Here is a 20,767-nt window from a genome sequence, read left to right as displayed (position 1 = left end):
CTCAAATTTGCACACCTTGTGCTCTTCGTCAGCTGCTAGCCGAGCAGGAGAAGCGGACGAACAGGGATCAGGATCGAATTGCAATAAATCAGCGAGAGAACTCGAGAAATACTTTTCTCCCGTGGATGCGATCCGGTTTCGGTCTCGATTGGGGCGAGTCGAAGCGAGCGAAATGCAAACACGTCGCGAGGTGCAAATATTTGGTCGGAGTTTGTGTGATAAGAATGTAGGGCGGTGATTGATTTTGCTGCTAATTGCGTAAGCCAGCAGATGGAGGATGAGGAAAAATCCTAAACCGTCCTAGATAATATACTCGTATACTTGTGATTAACGAGATTGACTCCGTCTGGTCTGTTGGAGAAGATATTTTACACGTCAAACTGTTTTCAGCATAAATTTATTTGATAATGTACAACAGAATTAAAATCAATAAATTTTATAAGCTCGATATCATAAAACCATAAGGACATACTAACAGCTATTACATGAGGACATTTTGAATTATTCTCGAGTTAGAAAAAGACCCGTGAAATGCAATCGTTTGTCAAAAACACAATATTTACCACCCTTCAAAGAACAATAGTAGAACGTCAACCGCAAACAAAGCTCCGTACGTATGATTTTCGTCTTGAAACAAAGCTACACGCTACACAGCATATTAATTACATGCCAAACATTCGTGCCTTTACTGAACTAGTACACGTGTCTTGAAGTACATGTCCCTCCATGACACCGACCGACCGGCGAAAGTGTAACAAACTTCCGGCACTCTGGCTAATGAGGAAACATTTACCCAATCTGTCCATCGGACAAATATTGACCGACAAGTTAGACAGCTGAAGTACATTAGCGTTCCCACGCGTGATAGCCATGATGCTCGAGCACGTGTCATGTTAACATTGCGCTGGGTTGTACTCGTGATTCGATTTTAAACTCATTATGACTACGCGAATCTGAGAAGCGAACGTTGAATGACTTCTTCTCGCCGCTTCCGCAACAGTGTGAGACTTTGGTGCACTGCAACAGTTTCAACGGGGGCAAAGTTTAAACCTTCTTTTAATGTCCTCGATCCGGGTGGTATCTCCGTCAAACTTGCCTCGTAATTTGCTGCGCAAATGTTGAAACTAAACCTCCCGCCGGTTATTGTGCTTAATTTACTGGAACGCGCATGCTGGAGCTGCACGTACGGAAGCGTCTTACTTTGTTTGCTTGCCGCAATTTCGTACTGGTGGGAAGGATTCGAATGGCGGGAATCCTTGAGCCGGGCCAAAGGATTGGCCCTGCGATAGAATTTATTCGCAACAAATCATCCAACTGCCCTTGAAGATGCGTTGCTTTTTGTCAGTTTGTGCTAGAACTGAACGACCGAGTGCGGTTTGGTGCAGCGCCGTGAAACTTTTGCGAAAACTAGCTCAACCCCATCCGTTTGCTGCTAATCCTATCGGCAGTAAGCAAGAGAAACTGCTGCCGGTGGGGATAAGTTTTCATTTCTATACGCGAGAAAAACTGTCACTAAGGATCATAAATATTAATTGTTTCATGGAAAAAAGCGGTTCACAGAGCGAGGAAAATCATGTTGCCATGACACCGTCTGACGGAGCGCCCAATGGAGCGCAACATTCCTGGGAAAATTGTTTCTTCACCGAACGGGAACGGGACATATACCTGGCGGCTCCATATCCTGCAGCAGACGGGAGCGCCAATGTTGCAGCAATTATTAATAGAACATCGTTCGCTTCCGGGGAAACAGAAGAAATAAAGGGAAGGTGAACTGAAACATTCCCAACCCAGCTGCTGACTTCTGCTGCCATTGCTTTCTATCTCGGTGCTATTCCGACATCGTTCCGTTAGATAGAAGCAGCAAATTATTTCCCAAGCTTTTTTTTACGAGTCAGATGGTTTTTTATCCCACCTCAAAAACCAAACCCACCAGGAAGCTTTCCCGCACACATAACGGGCGTTTCGTTTGCGGACGACACAATGTTTCAATTTCCATTCCAACCGGACTGATATCTGGTGAAGCGAAAACTAGTGCAAAAAAAAAAGATCCCACACCGTAAATCACTACCATTCCGCACGTTCTTCCCGGCGTGCATTGGTCTTTAACTGGGGGAACCATTTCCTGCCCTACATAGCAAGAGCAGGCGGTGCTTTGTGCTTTTTATCTTTTTTTTTTGCTTTTCCGGATGACAAACGCCATAACACTTTTCACAACTTCACACTTTTTAAGTGGCGCTGCGGTCGGACAAGGCCCAACCGACGGACTAATGGATGCACCGGCGCCTGTCCTACGATGCACTTGCTGTTTCGAGAACAATCGTGCTAGCTGCTTTTAGAAGATCTCCTGCTTCAAATGTGCAGACGGTACTACGTTGCCTCACCATTTACCAGCATGAGATCGTTTCGTTTCGGAACGAAACTAATTCCACTTCACTTGCCTTTTCTTTTTTTTTGTTTCACTTCGAGAAATATAAATTGAACCTTTTATTAAAACCGAAGTTTAGCTGCAAACGGCATCACTTCCCGCAACACAATCCGAAAGCCACATCACGACGGCATGAGAAATATTTCAAACCAAAATGCCCCACGTCACTGGATTCCAACGCCTACTGCGGTGCGTTGTTGCACCCACTGGACGTTCAATCCACGCACCAAGCACTTTAAACTCGCCCTACTAGGCTCCCGTGAACAGGACTCTTCGCCGAATTCGCCGAATAAACCGGAATCCAACGCCTGGTACGGCGCAGATGATCCATTCGAGTGCACGCCGAAAGTGAAACTAATGAATTGCATTCCCCGCGGCTTGGGCACGCAATCGTCACCCCAAACGCGAGCACGTGGGGTTCCTCCGCGGGAAGGACGATGTTATGGGGTATATGGGGTGGCCAACCCCCGTCTCGTGGGGTGGTGCGGTGTTTAAGCAAATAATCTTCCTCGTGGACGTGGTCGTGGTCGATGGTGGTGGTCGTCGTCGTCGTCGTCGTCGTTTTCGACGACGACAAGCCTTTGGGTAGCGTCTTCTTCTGCCGATCAGGCCCCGATTCTCCCTCTCTACTAGCGTGGGTGCCCTTGTGGGGGTGGGTGGTCCACGGGTGGAGAGACAGGACCGTTCCGATCGTTAAGTGCGTTGTTATTCGCGCGCGCGCTCGCTCGAACAGGTGCCTGGTGGGGTTGTATTGGTAAAACGTCGTAGTTCCGCTCAGCAGAAGAGGACCGAAGAATAGAAGAAGAAATTATTGGTCCCTCCCGCTCAAGGGGCTCCGATTCTCCTTTTTTCCTTCCACTCAACACCCCCTTCCAACCATCCTTAGTGTCCTTCCTGGAGTGGTGAAACATTGGCGGGAAAGGAAGTCACAACAACCGGTGGGTGGGTGACGCAAACTCGGCAGGGGATGAAACATCGAAACCGATCGGAAATGCCTCCACCCTTAGCTCTAACAGGCACCCACCCCCTGGGGTTTGCACTCACCCCTACACAGCTCCAAAATAATTGAATGGCAATCGAAGGCGCGTGACTTTCGGAAGCCCTCGCGCGACTTTTAAGAGTTCACCGACGAAACGACGCGTAGGAGTTTCCGTTCCGTTTCGGCGACCGAAAGAACGCCTTTTGTGTCTCCTTTTCACTTGGTTCCTTCACTTCCGAGAATCCTCACAAAGACCCCCGTACAGGCGGTAGAAGCGCGATGATGTTCGCTGTTCCCTCACGAACGACGATGGTGGTTGGAAAGTAAGTAAGTTGTAATAAAAATTAACACAACCCGTACGGACGGGCGAGAGAAACTCGGACGGCGGGGTGCGTTATTAGATGGCGGTTGCTTTCTGCCATCACTCGGGGGGGGAACATTTCGGTCTGGGTGAACCGGTCGCTCCGGGTGCAGCCGTGTGTTGGTGCAAATGCAACCGACGCACACTACCGCGTGACAATCGGTGGGGTGGATAATTAATTTATGGAATCCAATTAATGCCGTGCGGCGGGTGTTTTTATCGCAATTGGCTGTTTTGACAGCGACAACCCGGGAAGTCTCCCCAGGGGGGAAAGGTTTTCCATACATGCAGGCGTGAAATGAGTGTCCTTTTGAATTGGGGTTACCCAATCGGGTGGCTGGAAGGACATGCTACCATTGAAGTGGTGTAATGGAACTTACAGTTCAATCATCATCCGTTGTTGCTGCAGCCCTGTTGTGTTGTTTATGGTGAGCTGCATGAAGAACGTTCGATTGAAATGCCGATACCAGCCATTTTGATACTGGAAAATTGAGTTTTTCCAATACCCGTTAGCGGTTTTGTACCTCCGAAAACTTTACCAACGGCATCGGTCAAAAACAGTCGATGGCACATCACTTCTTCTCCAGCTCGTTTCAACCAGCTTCCCCAGTATTAGGCAACTTATTAATTAATTCAATCGAAATGATCCATAAAATAAGAGCTTTCGGACGTTGCTCATAATTACGCCCGAGCTCGAGCTTATTGCTTACACATTCCACTCAGCTCGGTCGAGGGAGTCGCGCTCCTTCGCTTAGCGGCGACAATTTTGAGCTACCATTAATAATCGTCGTCCAGTCCATTTAATGGCACGCAGACATCGACGCCCAGGGGTGGCCCCACCCAAATGGGGGGAGGTGAAGAAGACGTGTCCGTCAGCCCACGCCCCGTTCCCCTTCCCCTAGCCTTCCTGCACTGCTGCCGGACGCAGCGTGGGGGCGAGTGAACAAACACAGCTACCAGTCTGTGGGGGAGAGTAATTAAACGTGAACGACTTCAACGATGGCATTAGAACGAGTCCGAACGATGGCCATTGTCCTGCTCAAGCTCTCTCTTTTGCCGGGTGACCCTTGCACTACCTCTTAGCTACCCGTCCCGTTGAACCCGTCCGATCTAAGTGGGCTAAGTTCAACCAGCAACCGAAGGACTGTCTCCGTGGCAACGCGAACATGACGACCTACTCGGGCGCCATTTTCCACCACCCTAGCTGAGCAGCATTGTTAGCCAAACGGTGGGATCGGAAAAAGGATGCCTAAAAGATGGACCGGAAGTTAATTATCTTCCACTCGGGTTCGGGCGGCCGACGGGCGGTTTGTTTTGTTTTCTGTGGGTTCGCCTCCGAGAACGACCGTTCAATTACAGCGTTCTCGACACGGGCTCAAGGACCTTGCGTGGTTGGGTTTCACTTTTGCTCGCAACGGCACGTCTGCCGCTGGGTCTGGCGTTTGGTCAAAGTTCACGGAGCCCTGAACCTGGGGCTCGATCGCGTTTCGGGCACGCCTTGGTGCCAGTGTTTACCTTTCGGTCAGAACGACGCGACCTTCCGGGCGTTTCGACGTACGGTTCGACGTCCAGGGGGCGATAAATTCATCACGTTCGAACACCTAAACTGACCGCGTTGCCGCAGTGTGTGGCATCGAAGGAAACGTTCAGCTATGTCGTGAACACTCATCGGTAAACTTGACCTCGTGTAGACCGGCCGTTGTGCCAGTGCGCGTCATGGTTGCAGTAAGCATCGTAGAAATAAATGGCGAATTGCTGCACTGATTGCGAATGCGGCTCACACGCGCAAAACCGGTCGGTAGCGGCCATCTCGGGGGTCTGATTTTGATAGACTTCGGACTCGCGCAGTGTTACCTTGTGGTGGGAGTTTATGTTTCCAGCTCGGATCGGTAGCATATGCCCGTATATGGGGTCGCATGTGCGCTTACAACCGGCACGAGAGCGCAAGACTCGGTTGGTGTATTGCCCCTGCAAGCGAACACATCGATAAATCGTGCTACAATAGAACATAAAATTTTATAGCACTAGTGCTTAGTGAGTGATACTATTCAGCATCCAAGGAGCCCAATCAAGGATAGAAGCATTAAGTAGGCATTGACATATTAAAAGATGAGCACGATTCCGCAGCCATCTGACGGAAAGAATTCCTGCATAATTCGTAAAGCGCACGTTTTAACCCGTATAAAGCCACATGTAGATTTGCAAGAAAATTTATAGGCAATTTTGTTGTGTTTTCAACGTTGTTTATTAAATAAACAAACAAACAACGCATCACATCTGCGAGAATCACTTCCGATTAAATCATCCGCCAGCCGGGCGGGTCGAGATTCACTAAACACCCCACCAGAAGCGCTGTCTGGCATTTTCGGTGCGTAAGCATTCATGCTTTGAGTGGCCTTTTTTTTCGCCAGTCCCACCCAACAACATAACGCCCACCGTCTGGGGATGTATGCTCACTCCCACCAACCCACCAGACACGGGCGAGCTTCCACACACAAGCGACGGATCACCGACCGGTCGGGCTACGAAAGCGGGAGAAAAATGAGCGACCAGGCCGAGAAAAAATGGCCCCAACGAAAGGCGAAGCTTTCGCCCGGAAAAATCCTATTACGCGTGAAGCTGAAAAATGTGCTCATCGATTATTATGGAAATAATGTGCGTCCGTCTCACGCGGTGTGCCCCGGGATCGTCGTATGCAAATAAAGCCGTTGCCTTGACACTGGCATTCCGGGTGTGCCGGGATATCCTGTGAACGTGTGTGTGTGTGTGTGTGTTTGTGGACGTGCGCTTACATCAGCTTGTGTCGGCTGGGATGTAAAAAACAACAGCGCCACCGAAGGGAAACGGACCAGAAATGACAAAACCCGCGTGGCAGCACCCGTTTTGTTTCCATGCCACCGTTCGCTACCCTTATCCGGCGCAAATATCCTTGCGTGACCAAGATAGAGAGAGAGAGAGAGAGAGAGTGTGTGTGGAAGGGGCACGAGCGAAGGATAACAAAACATTTGCCGCCATGGTTTAACTCCCCCGGTCGTGGGTCGGATGACGCAAGGAGTGCTGGAATCGGAACGTTATGCGCCACTTGGCCGCTCGTCCAGCACTTTTCTTCGATATAAATTTATTTTCCCAGCCTTCTTGTGAGCTGTTTCCCTTCCCGAGACAGGACGCACGATGACTCCGGCTGCTGGGTGCGATAGTGTAAAGGCCAAACTTTTCCACTCACATTCAAAAATTGGCCACGAGAAACACAAAACAAGCGCACACGAAAACGCTCAGCTTAAAAGCACGCGGACTATCGCGCGAGGAAAAAACGAACGGGCAAAGTGATTGAAATTGAAAAATGGCACCCGTTTTGCCGTCGGGATGGGATCAAAATTATTCTCCCGTATCACGGGGCATTGCGGGCTCCTGGAACTGGAACATCGCATGTTTTGGGTTAGGAAAGAAAAAGACGCTTAAAACGAAACACGCCAAGAGCTGGCAGGCTTGAAGACGGGCATAATCGGGGCTTTGATTAAGGATGGCATGTGCACCATATTTCAAACCATTCGGGATTGTAGAATGTTTCAATCAAGGCTGAGCATTTATGTTTTCAACCAACTTAGATAAAACATACGCCCTGACTCCTGAAAACAATTCGCGCATTCGCATTCGGAGAATAAGTATTGGATGGAGTTAAGCTTAAAAAACATTTAAATAAACGGTACATCTGTTTTCACGGAAAATTCAGCTCACCGTTATCAATAACTGCAAAGGAATTGAGAATTCCAGCTAATTGTAAGAGATTAAAGCAAGCTGACCGCTTATCTTGCACGTGTGCCGCCAAACGAACAGGACGGATTTATATCACCAGGCCGTCATACGTTCGCTTTTGCATCCATCGCTATGGAATTACAGTTTTCCCTTTGGAACTTTCTCCGCCCAGCGTGACCTCGTCGGTTGCCTCGAACGCTGCGACGCTTCGTTATCCTGAAACAATGCGAGGCAAGCCGTACACGAGCGTGCAATCACCGTATGCAGCGATCTGTCTCGTGCGGATAACGAGATACCGAAATGGCATCGCGCTCCCGTGGCACCATTTGAATAAAATGTGACCCCACTGTACGGTCGACCGGGTGTTCTCAACGGGCCGCACCGAGTGGCAAGGATTTGTGGGAGAGCTTTTTTCTTGTTCTCGCTTCCCGGGCGCTGGCCGCCCATAGTCACCCATATCAAAGCTCGTGCCATGGGAGCGCTCTTACAGGGAAGGAAAAAGTTCTAATTGAATGGAGAAGTTTTAGGTTTTCGGTTGCGGTTGCCATGGGAATATGCACGGCTCTTGGAGGGTAGTGAGTGCAAAAAATAAGTAAACTTTCCTAGGTCATAGGAGCCGACTTTCGGTGCGGTTCGGCATCTGCAAGGTAGGCCATGGAACGGGTCGGGTGCCGAGCGATGGGAAAAGTTTCCCCGTACGTTGGCAGGCTTCTTGAGAGCATTAGCGAGCGTGTTTGGTTTTATTAATTAAAAATCGGAGAATTTTTGCACGATACGTCAAGCGAGCTCCGGGAAGTGGGTTTTGATCGGTTTTTGTGTGAACAGAATCGAAGCCCACTAAAACGGGGGACTAAATTGAACGAGGAATCCGATCAATGATTGAACAGTTCTCGAAAGCTTTCTCGGAAAATATAAGAAGATAATTGGCATGCGCGTCTAGTTTGCATATGAAAACCTGATGTTTCTCGATCAGAATTGATACCGTACAACCTCGGAATGGGGCTGTTTTGTCGAGTTCTCAAACAAATCGAGATATTGCGCCAAGAATTTATCACCCTTGGCACCACACTCACCCTTGCGGCGTTACGAAGACAAGCACGCTCGAAGTAAATCTCTCCAGCCTCAGGAAGCTAATGGCCGGGCGGAACCGTAATAACCGTTAGCAACTCAACCCCGACCCGAAGCTGTCATAATTTTAAGCGCTCCTTTCGCGTGCATCCCCACCACCAAAAGCCACACAGCGCCACTTTTATGGCGCTCGAATCGGTTTGGCACCGATTCCGATGGCAGACGTTGGCACCAGTCGCAGATCTCTCGCCTCACCGCAGCACTATTACGCTGGATTAGAAGGCTTTCGCAGGGTAGTGTTTTGCTTTTGTTCTTCCAGCGGCTCAAGCTGCAGTGAGCAGAAACACTCGGCGAGTGGGCCGGTAACCGGGATGTTGGTTGACATCTTTACTGCTGGTAAACAAGGCGGGATGATGCCGGAATTGATCTCGCGGGCGTCTGCCAACGAACCTGGGTTTTTGCCTCCAGCACTGAAGCTCTTTTTTGTCTAGTAAAAGCGCGTTAAAGCGCTCGAAAGAACGGCAATGCGAGAGCACGATCAAAGGTGACAGCTTTTATAATTTCTCCCGAAGTCTCACGATCTCGGAGCGCGTTCCAGCGAAGTTTTTCCCGCGAACAAAACAGCTCTTTTAAAGCGAAATCATTTTAAAAGCACTAAGGAGTATGGCGGGTGAGACACGGATCTGTTTGAAACGGTTAAATTTGAAATGATTTACGATTACGGTCCACCGGGTGGCTACTCAGGGTGTGTATGAGTGTGTGTGTATGTGCTTGTTCCAATGGTGTCCTGGCGCATCGGCCACGGCATGATTCGGCGGACGTTGGGACGCCATATTTTATGCTTCCTTTCTTTGCAAAATCTTTCCCGTCCATTCATGGCGAGTTCCATCGTAATCGGTAGAGGGTTTTTCCTTCTCTCCACCTCACACACACACACACGCTATTTCCCCGTTTGAGCTTCATTGCACATCGAGCCGGTTCTGCTTCGAGCCAGCATCCAGGAGCTGCCCGACGGACACGACAAAATGGACAGTGACAGTGGAGAAAAACTTTTACCCAGCCCAGGCTTGCACCGGGGCGGCTGCTGGACGGTAAAGTTGACCCGGCCGTGTGGTCCTGACCGAATGGTGGCTCCCTAGGGTGGAATTTTCTTCTCGAATTTCAAGCTCCCGGCCACGGAACAATGCCAGGCAGCATTTGTCCCGGTTCCGTCGAGAGCATGTCAAACAAAAGATCAGTGCCAGTGGCCGGGATAAAGTAGCATTACTGAGTGCAAGCACCGTTCAGCCGGGTTTGGGTTCGAGTTTCAGCAGAATGCAATTTTTCTCTGCATTCTGGAGACAAGGAAGCAAGCGTGATGGCACGACATTCGGGGGCGGTATTAAAAACGTGATTAGAGACGACCTGACAAGCGCATGGAGTGGTTTGCTAATGTTTAAATAGCGTGAGAATGGATAAAGATACAAAAATCTTGCGAGTTTTTTGTACGGTACTCGAATGTGCAAAAACCGGATGAATATTTTTACTTTAAATCACTACCGAGAGCACCGTGGAACTGACAGTTTGCCTCGGTCTAGCCGCACACCCACGCACGTGACCACAAACAAAACCGCTAGACGTCCGAGACGCACCAAAAAGGAATGCAAAAAGTATCCCGAACCGCCCAGTGCCTGCGGACGGCGGAATTCATCATCCAAAAAGCCGCAACCATCAAGCTGTTGTCAATCAGCTCGGACAATGTTGGGCGGAAAAGTCAACCCCATTCAGCCCCACCCACCCAGCCCTGGGGGTGGCGCAGCGAAAAAGAGAGCGCCACATTGGCGCCCGAAAAATCAATGTCCCGTTGCGGAAAACCGGCCCCGGCGGCATTCGGGATCGACTTTATTTACCACAAATGGCCACAATCGGCAGAAGGAAAGCGAGGTGGCATTCACAGACGGAATCAGACACACACACACACACGTTCTCCCACGCACACGGTCAGCTGGGCGGGCTCAAGCGGAACGTTACGGGGTCGATTGGAGTGGTCGAATTGCGTTTGGTTTCGCATTTTGGCGAGAAGGTCCTTCCGGGAGAGAGCGAGAGAGACAGAGAAAGGGAAAAAAATCCTCCCCACTCGAACTAAGCCAAGGACTTTGGCTCGTATTTGCTTGCCCAGACCACACAATTAATGCTCGAGAGGACGTATCGGAATCGATTGATTTTTCGGGGTGCTATTTTCCGGGGCCCGGACCCGAGCCTTGGCTGGCCCGGATGCGAAAGCTGGGAAAAAGCCCTCCCCCAAGTGCGGTCAGTTTTCGTGGCAAAACCCGTCGTCAGTTCCGTTCAGTTCGGGCTGTTTGCGGAAGAATTATCCTCACACGCCACTCGGAAGGACCACCACAAAGGACGAGGCGCCGACGAGGTGATGATTTCGCCTCATTCACCACCCCATTTCGGTGGGATGGGTGGAAAGTTCACTGCACCCGGCGCCGGGTCCTCTCGTGGTGTGTGCCAAATCGAACGCAAACAACGCAACATTAATCTTCATCAGAAAGGATCAACCGTTACCGCTCCGTGCAGCTCGCGATCGCGGCATTGTGGGTGGTGCTGTCGAACTCGGGTGGTGAGTGAATGGTACGCTTCCTGGAAAGAAACCGGAACCAACCATTGCTGGTGGTGGTGGCTTCTTGCCGACTCAGGAAAACGGAGCTCGTAGAACCGATGTTTGGCGATGGTGGAGTGCGAAATTATCTTCCGCGCACTTGCCACAACGGGAAGTGATAATTCATCGTCTGACGAATGACACCGCTTGGTGTGGGCTGGTGGGTGGTAAAATTTATGACCTTTCACATCATCCGCGAGGTGGTTTTGTTTGTTTTCTTGCACCGTTTTCGACAAGACTGCGGATTTGCAGATGCACATTGACGGGCCTTGCACGGGTGGTGTTTTCTTTTCACGGCATGATAACAGAGCGGGTTGAGATTTGAGTTTGCTTAGAATTTCATTCAAAATTTATTGCCTTTTCACCCGTGGCCACCGTGAGCCGCTGAGAATATCTTAATTAGCACCCAACCAAGCTCGTGCTGGTTTGGCGTACGATAACACGCGAGGGTTCATTCCAGCCGCACGTGAATGAAGCGTTGATAGCAGCCACTTACTAAAGGCTCTTCACTGATTAGAGTGGTACACAACGCTAGTCGGCGTGCAGTTTCCATCATTAGCATTAGAATATGTCACTCAAAAGCACGTAAGCCAGCCTGCACGTCGAGGCCGAGAGCCGTCGGTATTAAAATGGGCACTGAGCGGCTCTAGAGGGCCAACCACGCAGTGACCCCTTCCCATAAATACCCTTGACAGCTGACTGGCGCTGGGAGAAGGAATTCCTCGACCGGTAACCGCCTTACGGCAAGGGTAAACTGCATCCGAAGCGTGGCTAGAGAAGCTAAAGGGTAAGAACCAAGCAGGCTCTGACAGTTGGCTCGACCTTTGCCTCCTTCGTTGAATGGGAGTGGAAAACGCAACCTTCCGACCCTTTGGGTTAGCTCCACGTAATCCTAGATGTCTGTGCGAGTCTGTGAAGATGTCTGTTGGTGCGGGCGCGTGTGAAAGTTATGGGCTCAAAATTATGCCGCCTTTGTATCAACCGCACGGTGATGGTGCGATGTTTGCTTGCTGGGGGTTTAAATAGGTTTTTAATTAATCCTGGGAAAAGGGGGTTTGTCGGCATACAGGACACAGACGAGGCAATGTTTTAGATAAGTGCATACGAGTGCATACAAGCAGACAAATGCGATTGATGGGTTCGTTTGAGGACGAGAAGGCTTTACGTGAACTTGAAGCCAAGCAGCGCTTGTCAAGAACATCCTTTTATCTGACGCACAAAGATGGGAGTTAAATGGGCTTAAATGAATTGTAAATAACGCTGAGTAATTGCGGCTAATTGAGAACGCCAGGTGTACGCCGTTTGTGCTTGTTTACAATAGAATGGTAAATAAATACGGTAAAGAAATAGACAAGCATGAACATAAGCTTCACGCTCCTTCCCCGGAGGCCTCTAATTGCACCGGACACGATCGCTGATGTCCTGGTTGATCGATTGTGATGTTCGCACCGAATCACCCGAAGCGCACCATCGACTGTTTAGCGGCTGTTCCAGATGTCCCATACGAAGGCGGTACACAGGCGAGTGTAGAGGCGTGAAGCCACAACAATATGATGAATGAAACTGCCGATGGCGCGCTAATTGAAATCGTTGTCCTTGCCGCCGTTGGCTCCCGCTATCCTGCCAGGCGGTGCGTGGGAATGCTCATACAAAACCGAATCCCACCGAAGCCTGAGGCTACCGATAATGGACGGCGTGGCAGGGATGTTCGCAGCTGAAACGTGCCATGTTACGCGCCCTGACCAAAAGGTAATCAATCGTCCGATTCCAAGCCCGGCACGGCGATGGGGGAAAATAGCGCACAATTTACCGCAACACTTTCGAGCATTTCTAATCACGGCATGTTCGCTGCTCCGAAAGGGGTTCTACACAAGGCGCTGTGAAGCGAACGTGATGCCCCGAGAGCCTGAGCAGTATACAGCATCAATCCGGGTGGCGCTAACAGCACGATTCCATCGACGGAAAAGCAAACGGAAACGCGACGAACAAAGCATCGGTGTTGGCAAAGCAACATTTTGCTAGGATTTCCCGGAAAACCGGGCACCCATCAACAACGGTTTGCGATTTGCTCGTATCCAATTTATGCCGTCACGGGCGTTTGCTGGCGTTCACGAGTACCTAATCCTCTAAACCCATAATGAAGCAGTCAAGAGATGTAGCTGGGAGGAACGATTGGTGACGTTTCTAAATTAAGATTGTACAACCGTTATCGGGAAGCCCATTTAGAAAGGTTGTACAATCTTAATTTAGCCCAAAAATCGGGAAGTTAGAAAATCATAGTGCATTTGTTTGAGTTCATTCGTCAACGCCGTTTTATGCCCATTTTTCCAGCAACGAATGGCTTGTTCATAAGTTTTGCTTGCATACTACCCTTTTCTTTTTTCCAATATATTTTTCACTTCGAATGCCTCACTATAATTGAGAGCTGTTCAAACTCTGTCAATTGAGTGAAGTATTTGATTATACATATATACGCAAACAACCGATCGTTACCATCTACCGAATGTTTCGACAGCAATTTTGGAGCTTCCTTGCTCTGTTTCCTTTTTCGGGTTCAGCTGCTTGCTAAGGCAAGGTAAGCCCAATTGCGTTCTGTTTGGTTCGCACGCTGAAAACAACTGCATTGTTTCCAGTTTGAGCGGATTCCACCCGTATTGACAGCAGAATAAATACAAACAGGATACGCTTGCGCAACGCCATCAAACAATGAGCACGAAACAGTACCTTTTCGAGTGCTGTGCAATCGTTTATAAATTCGTTTGCTTTTCATCTTACATCGGGTAGTGAGGATGGCCATAAATTTTGATTACGCAGGATGGAACTTTTTTTGCACGTATTGCTAACATAAAATAGCCATTTGCTTTGTAATTTGCAAAACAAAAATGTTCGTACAAATTGAAATTCAGCTAACATCTCCCAGTGTCGAAAACGTGCTACCTTTATTGACCGATCGGCTTCAAGGAGCGCGAAGAAAAGCGGTATAAGTTTTCATCCTCGCGCGATCGCTTTCCAGACGGATTCGAACAATATATAATTCATCGGCCTCGGCAGGCGCTTAACGAGTCCATCAATGTGCGTGGCAGCTGTCATTCGGCAGCCATCGTCACAATGCCACCGCTAGGGAGGAAAATTTGCGCACCGCAGCAGGGTGCCCGGTCACTTTTTGGGTTTTAACAACTCATTCATCCGCGGGGTGTTTCATTGACTTCGGTTTCTTCCACCATTAACCGAGGGTGTGAAAAATGGGAATCGAAAAAAACACCACCCGTCACACCATGATGCTGATGACGCGAGCATGCGCAATTAGGACGAATTTCATTAATAAACGTTATGATCCCAGCGTACGAACGAACGAATAGACGCCATTCATCATGGGGCTGTAAAATACGCAATTTAAACTAGATAATGGCCGGGCAAACGCGAAAGAAATAAATGCGAAAAGAAGCGAGCATGAACGATCAGGAAGCTGAAAAAAAAGCCGCCCCCATTTTAACGAATGCGTGATAAAACGATAATCGAAGCGCAGAGCTGACGCTTCTTCATAAAAATAGCCCATCAATAACTGTCATCACGGGCATGCGTGGAGCATTTTTATTTAATTTTACAACCAACGGATTGGCACCCTGATAGGTTACCTGGCAACGAGACACCTTTTCGGGACAAATGGGTCCTCTATTCCGTAAAAAAAGAGAAGAAAACGCGTTCAATATGCTACAATGTTGTATCATGATCCAACGTAAAGAGAGAACGAGAGAAAGAAAGAGCGAGAGGAAAAATGACACATCGGAAATCGGTGAAACATTAATAACGAAAATTTATGTTCACAGCTTCACCTCGGATGCGTGATGATCATCATCGGACCAGCTCATAGGAGCGAAAGGTAAACCATATATATCAGCAAAATACCCACAGGATAACGCGTGCCGGCATTATTTTTTCCGTTTACGTCAACACCTGTGCACGTACGTGTGCGATCGTGCGTGTGCCGGAAAATAAGGACGAAGCATGGGAGGGAAAAATTTGAGTGGAAAATTATCATAAGCCCGCACAAATGATGATTACACGCGAGTTACGAGTGGAAGCTTTGTGCTGTGTTTTTTACTCGCTCTCGTTCGCTTCCCCTTCATGAGGATGATCGCAGGACGATCGTAGGGATGGGCGATGCAAAATTTACTACGCTTTGTGCCGCTGTAATTTATGCCCATTAAATAGCACTCGCACCGGCCGTCTGGCTGGGTTGTTAGGGGCTTCATTATTATCTCTTTTTTCGTGTTACCTTCCGCCGTTGATATCCGCGCGCGACAGCGAGGCGTCGCGTAATGCACCGCGCAATCGGCAGCATCGCGTGTACGCATTCATTATGCATTTTGGTCGTTGATAACGCGACGACACATCGGCCTTTGCAATAAACCGCGTCCAGCAAGCGTTATGCTGTTAATTAACGAACCAGAGAGGACTCGCAACGTCGTCGTTTGATGTCGAAACGAGGGTACGAAAACGTGTACGATTCTTGGTTGCGTTCCGTGCGGTTGGTCGTACAGGGCCGTGTGTGGAATGTTCTTCAACCGAAGGACACCCTGCGCTGGATAATGAGTATGCAGATTGCGAGATTCCCCAAGCATGAGCCAAATTTGCAATGCAACCGATGTATGATGACCCTCGAGCGATTTGGCGGATTTTCCAGCATGAAAGAATGCAGGCGCATGAAAATACGGTGGAAATTCATACATGGATAACGCATCATTAGCGCTCGTCGGTTCTAATGGTTGGTTGCGTAAATGGGTGGATTTTGGGAGACCACAAAAAAGACCACAATCAGATGAGCTGGGATAAAAAATTGCAACAAAAAACCAGCTGACCTACTTCGTTGGAGCTTCCATAACAGATTAATCATGCATCGATTTATCGGCCACGCGACGCCTGTGCGATTGATATTTGCGATTAGTGTAAATTAGTGTTTTCGAGATTTCTTGTTTGTTTCGTTCCGGTAATAAATTGCAACCTCCCCAACGTCCAAAAGGGGTGGGTTTTTACATCCCCACCCTGCCTGGAAATCTGGCGAGAACCGGCTTGGGCCGCCAACACGCGCCCATGGCGCTGCCACAAATGACATTTGCAAATTAACACCCTTCTGTGCCGCCGCTTGTGGTGTTGCGATTTGCAAATCCGAACACGTCCCCGCGAGGGTGGTGTCCGTAACCCTGTCCCCGATTTTGGGGGGGTAGACTGAAAACCTTAGTGGGGGCTGTGAGGTTGCCAATTACGCGACGGTCAAAACCTAATCAGAAGTCGCACCCGAATCGAATCAAGGCCGCTGGCGGTGATGCATTCGATGCAGTTTAAGTGCAGGAACCGGCCGTGTAGCGTTGATTAAACCAGCCTAATGGCTTCTCTTTTTCTTTCGCTGATTTCTGTCACAACACGCACTCTGGCACAAGCTGTTTGTATCGACAGGGTGTAAGTGGTAAAAAATAAATGAAGATACGCGGAGCCACTGCGAAAGTGCAGATTTGCAGGTGATCCATTGGCACATACTCAGTACGCACGTCACACGCAGGCACGGGCTCACATTAACAGCTGTGAAACCTTCATTCTGCCTCACGCACGCGGCGATAATCGGTGTCTTGGACGCGTCGTTTAGCGCGCACGGAGCGTGCTTAAGGTGAGCACCGATCGGTGGCGAATTAATCGAATGGCAAAATATTGACAGCATTTAGCACGATACGTAAGCTTAAACGATGCAGTTAGCGAGATGATGTATCGACTGTTAACGGTTGTTACTGGCGACACCAGCGAGCTTACTATCGGTCAGTATAAATTATGACGAGCATAATGAATTTTTTTATGCCGATATAGCGAAAACTGTATTCACATTTGTGAGAGCTAAAACTATGCTCGAGCTTTTGGCGAAAAGAAGGCTTTGATAAAATGATCCTTTATCTACTTTAAACTCTCAAAAGCATTGCATTTTTATTTACAGACGCACCTTGACAGCTTTCTCAAGGAAAACATTAACAAAAAGCAAATTAGGGGTGCATAACATTAAAGCTAAACACATAGCAAGATATAGATGTTCATTTGAATAAAAAAGGTGGTGTCACTTCACTTCACAAACATCACTGGCTTGTGAGACGGATTCATACAACACCCTATTCATGGTGCTGTCAATTTGTCGTGTCAAATGAAGTTGATTTTGCTCGAATGAATGACTTCTTTTTTGCGTTTTGCATACACACTTTCTACACTTTCTGATTGTCAATCAGTCAATCTGAAACGCACTTGGTGTGGAAAATTTTGCGAAGGGCTTGGCGTATCGCACCTACGCTATAAATATACCATCTCGATGCGATTCACTGAGCTGATCCATTTTATTCCACGTTACCGAGAAGCCCTTTCGCCGAGGAGTGAAAAATCGGTAACAAGCACATTTCCACGCAACCCCCCGATACACACACACACAGGAAAAGGACACTTCTTATGCTCACTCACCTGAAAGTCACTCCGTTCGCTCTCTATCACAGCCTGCCCGAGATGGTTGTTCTTCGGTGTGGCCGGCAAGTCCGTAGCTACCTCGGGCCGGTTACGCGTCGTGAACGGATAAGCCACGCCGGGCGTGGCCACGCTCTGAGCCCCAGCGCCACTTCCGGTGGTCGTTGCGACCGGTGGCGTACCGCCCGCAGTCGAAAAGCTCGGGTTCGTAGCCACACTGTTGAAGCTGTCGAGCGAAGCGGTCGGCGGCATGTAGCTCTGGTAGATGGTGTTGCTCCCGAACGGAGTCGTACTGATGCTGACGGGCCCATTGGACAGCTGGGGCGCTCGGTGCGTCGTGTTGTACAGTGGTCGTTGCACTCGGTTAAAGTGGTAAATGCTGGAAAACGGTGACACAAAACAGACGGTCTTGAAAGTCCGCAGGCTCGTCGGCCGTCAACCGTCGCTTACCTTGGTGAGTCAAACTCATTCCGATTGCTCTGATGACGTGACGATATCGATGACATTGCCCGGTCACCTCGGGCCGCTGCCATCATGTAGGTCCACATAGCGGCTCATTTCATCGGGTTTCGGGCCGGTGTGCAAGAGAACGCTCGCTTATCGGGCTGGGGCTTCTGGGACCTTTCTGGGTTGCTCGAAGATGGCCGCTTGAATGTGACCTGTCGGTGATACTTCGGTGCGAGAACTGGTGGGTTGTTGGGCCACCTACGCCACCGAGCACGCGTATCGTTCAGTTAGCCCTCCGAAAGCCCACCGCCAGCATCCGGGCTAGACCCGGGAGCTGGGTCAAGGTTTCGCGGTGAGTCGCTAGCCGAAATGCGGGTTCCAATTTGTCAACAGGGGCGTGTGGATTCAGCAACCGTGGCAATTTGGTGTCGTCGCTGTCATCATCGGGAAACACCCGGCTCCAAGCTCTAGTGGCCTCGTTATGGCTGTGGGAAAATGAAGAGAAAAGTCAAATGAAGTGTACGCCTGTAAGGTGTGCTATGAAAATGCGGCGAAGAAAAAGCGAAAAAGGAAGAGCGCCAACGAAATCCATCACGCACTAAGCACTGGTTCCGAGATGGTTCCTTGAGTCTGAGATACCAATACAGCTTGTAACGATGGGTAGGTCCTTAAGTTTGTATCATTCCCAAACATTACCAAAAGCGCGAAATGGAAGCAAAATATGCGAACAGAAGGAAGTCTACCTTCATCAGGAAAGGCACAGGGAAATTGTAAATAAATCTCCTCCACCACGGGAAATGTTTACGTTTTCTCGTTTTCCTTGGCTGTGAAGGAATTTTTCAGCACACGCGTTTCCCGTCCCAGCACACGCTCAACACGCATAAGCATGAAGCACGCTGATGGACCGATAATTGCCGAACGGAACACCTTCGATAACGAGCTTCACGCGTCCGAGACGTGCCGGCGGTACTTCGGATCGCTTTATTAAGCACTTCGCCCTCGACATCATCCACCCCGGCCAGAAGTTTCGCTGCGCACGATCGTTATGAAGGGCACAGACGAGATTAAGGGCTTGGAGCAATCCGCCTCCCTTAAACCGCTTTTCGATCGCACTCCATTGGGGGGAGGGTTCGCGTAAGGATGAATTACAGCACTCGACACTTTAAGTGCTTGCGGGAGCGCGTGGCGGTGCGATTAATGTGGTTTGGCGATTAAATATAACGCTTCGAACCCAGCACTCGTCAGTCACGGGAAGCGCAATGATGAGGCGTGTTATTTTCGCTCCAAGTGGCGGTTATTCGCGGTACGCGATGAATCAAACGAAAATAATTCATCCTCACTTCTGCTGGCTGTCGAGTGACCTTGACTGTTCTCGGTGCGCTCGTTTCCAGCCCGAAAGCTCATTTAATTTTAATATCTGCTCATTAAAAACTGGCGCACGCAAAACAGCTCTCCATCGAGCCACCCGTGCCAAAGAAAACCGGAAGCTGAATGAATTGTGGGTTTGCTTTTGTGAAAGCGAGCGCTGAAGCGTTTTCTTTTCTTCTCAACTCCGTTTTCTTATTGTAGCATCGCACGGGGCCTGGCCCACTGGTCAGCCGGAGGTTTTGGAGCGAGTTATTTACTACACTTGCCAGTTCTTGCTGCAATTCCGGATCGTAAAGCAGACAGAAGGGCACTTCTCGGGTCCGCTCTCGAGCGAGCCGGGCGAAAAACGGGTTTCAAACACCAAAGTGCCCGGTTCGGGTTTTGTTATTCTTTCGCATTTCAGTGCTGCCGTTACTTTTTTTTTCTTACGCTTTTTCGGTGCCAGACCTCATAAAAAAACATCACCCCATCGAGTGCTGAGGATCCTAGGGAAGAAGGGGCGTTGTTTTCGTTCGTCCCTTCGCTCATATCCGATCGGAATGCAGCGGTGCTTTCAATTCCGTTCCTTTCGCTTATTTTATTTGCGCTCTACAGCATCCGAGAAAGCCCTTCGGACGACGAAATGGTGGCGTCGTTACCATGGAAACGCTACGGGGTATGGAGATTTGTTTTTCTCCTATTTCATTCTCGTGTCGATCTTTTTATTTTCCTTGGCCGTAGCGAGTTCGAGGACCCTTTTTCGGTGGGAGTTTCGTTCTCGCCTACGGAAGCAAGTGATTTGAGACATTCGATCCTTTCAATCAGCCGTGTTGAAATGAGTTCAGGAAAATGGAAACCTCAAACGGAAGGCTGTTTTAGAAAAAAAAACCTTTGACCACTTGGATTGAAAAAAGAACGGATCAAACATTCACAAGCGAGTAGGGGTTGATTGTTTCCTATGAAGAACAGTTTTCCCTGATGTGTTTTAACAAAATTTATGGCAGTTAATTTTACTACCTTTCTCTTATAACTACCCATTAAATATCCGATGACGTAGATGCCTCCATTTTCCCAAAACTGCATCGAAATGCAGCGCTCATGGCTCATTGAGTCCTTTTAACAGTCGCAAAATCCTTACGCCTTCATCGATCGCACTCCTATCACTTTCCGTGAGATGGAGCTTACGTCGTGACGTAAAAGTTTTCCAACCCACCGGCGGACGGGGGAGCAATTCTTCAAACTGTCAGCAACAGC

At 49.1% G+C, this 20,767-nt stretch overlaps 1 protein-coding gene across 1 annotated transcript in view; it reads right to left on the bottom strand.

Annotated features, from left to right (window-relative positions):
* LOC128723777 (cyclic nucleotide-gated cation channel subunit A) overlaps positions 1-18,267 on the bottom strand; it is a 41,017-nt gene extending 22,750 nt beyond the window's left edge. Inside the window, exons 1-2 of the mRNA XM_053817542.1 lie at positions 18,170-18,267; positions 17,720-18,098 (exon numbers count right to left, since the gene is read on the bottom strand). Of these exons, the coding sequence (XP_053673517.1) occupies positions 17,720-18,098; positions 18,170-18,267 (477 nt within the window). The remainder of the gene's footprint in view (positions 1-17,719; positions 18,099-18,169) is intronic.
* Positions 18,268-20,767: the final 2,500 nt, after the last annotated feature.

Source organism: Anopheles nili, chromosome 3 (genome assembly GCF_943737925.1).
Source record: "Anopheles nili chromosome 3, idAnoNiliSN_F5_01, whole genome shotgun sequence".
Lineage (NCBI taxonomy): Eukaryota > Metazoa > Arthropoda > Insecta > Diptera > Culicidae > Anopheles > Anopheles nili.
The sequence above is the reverse complement of the archived record's forward strand: the minus strand, read 5'-3'. Positions and strand labels throughout refer to the sequence as shown.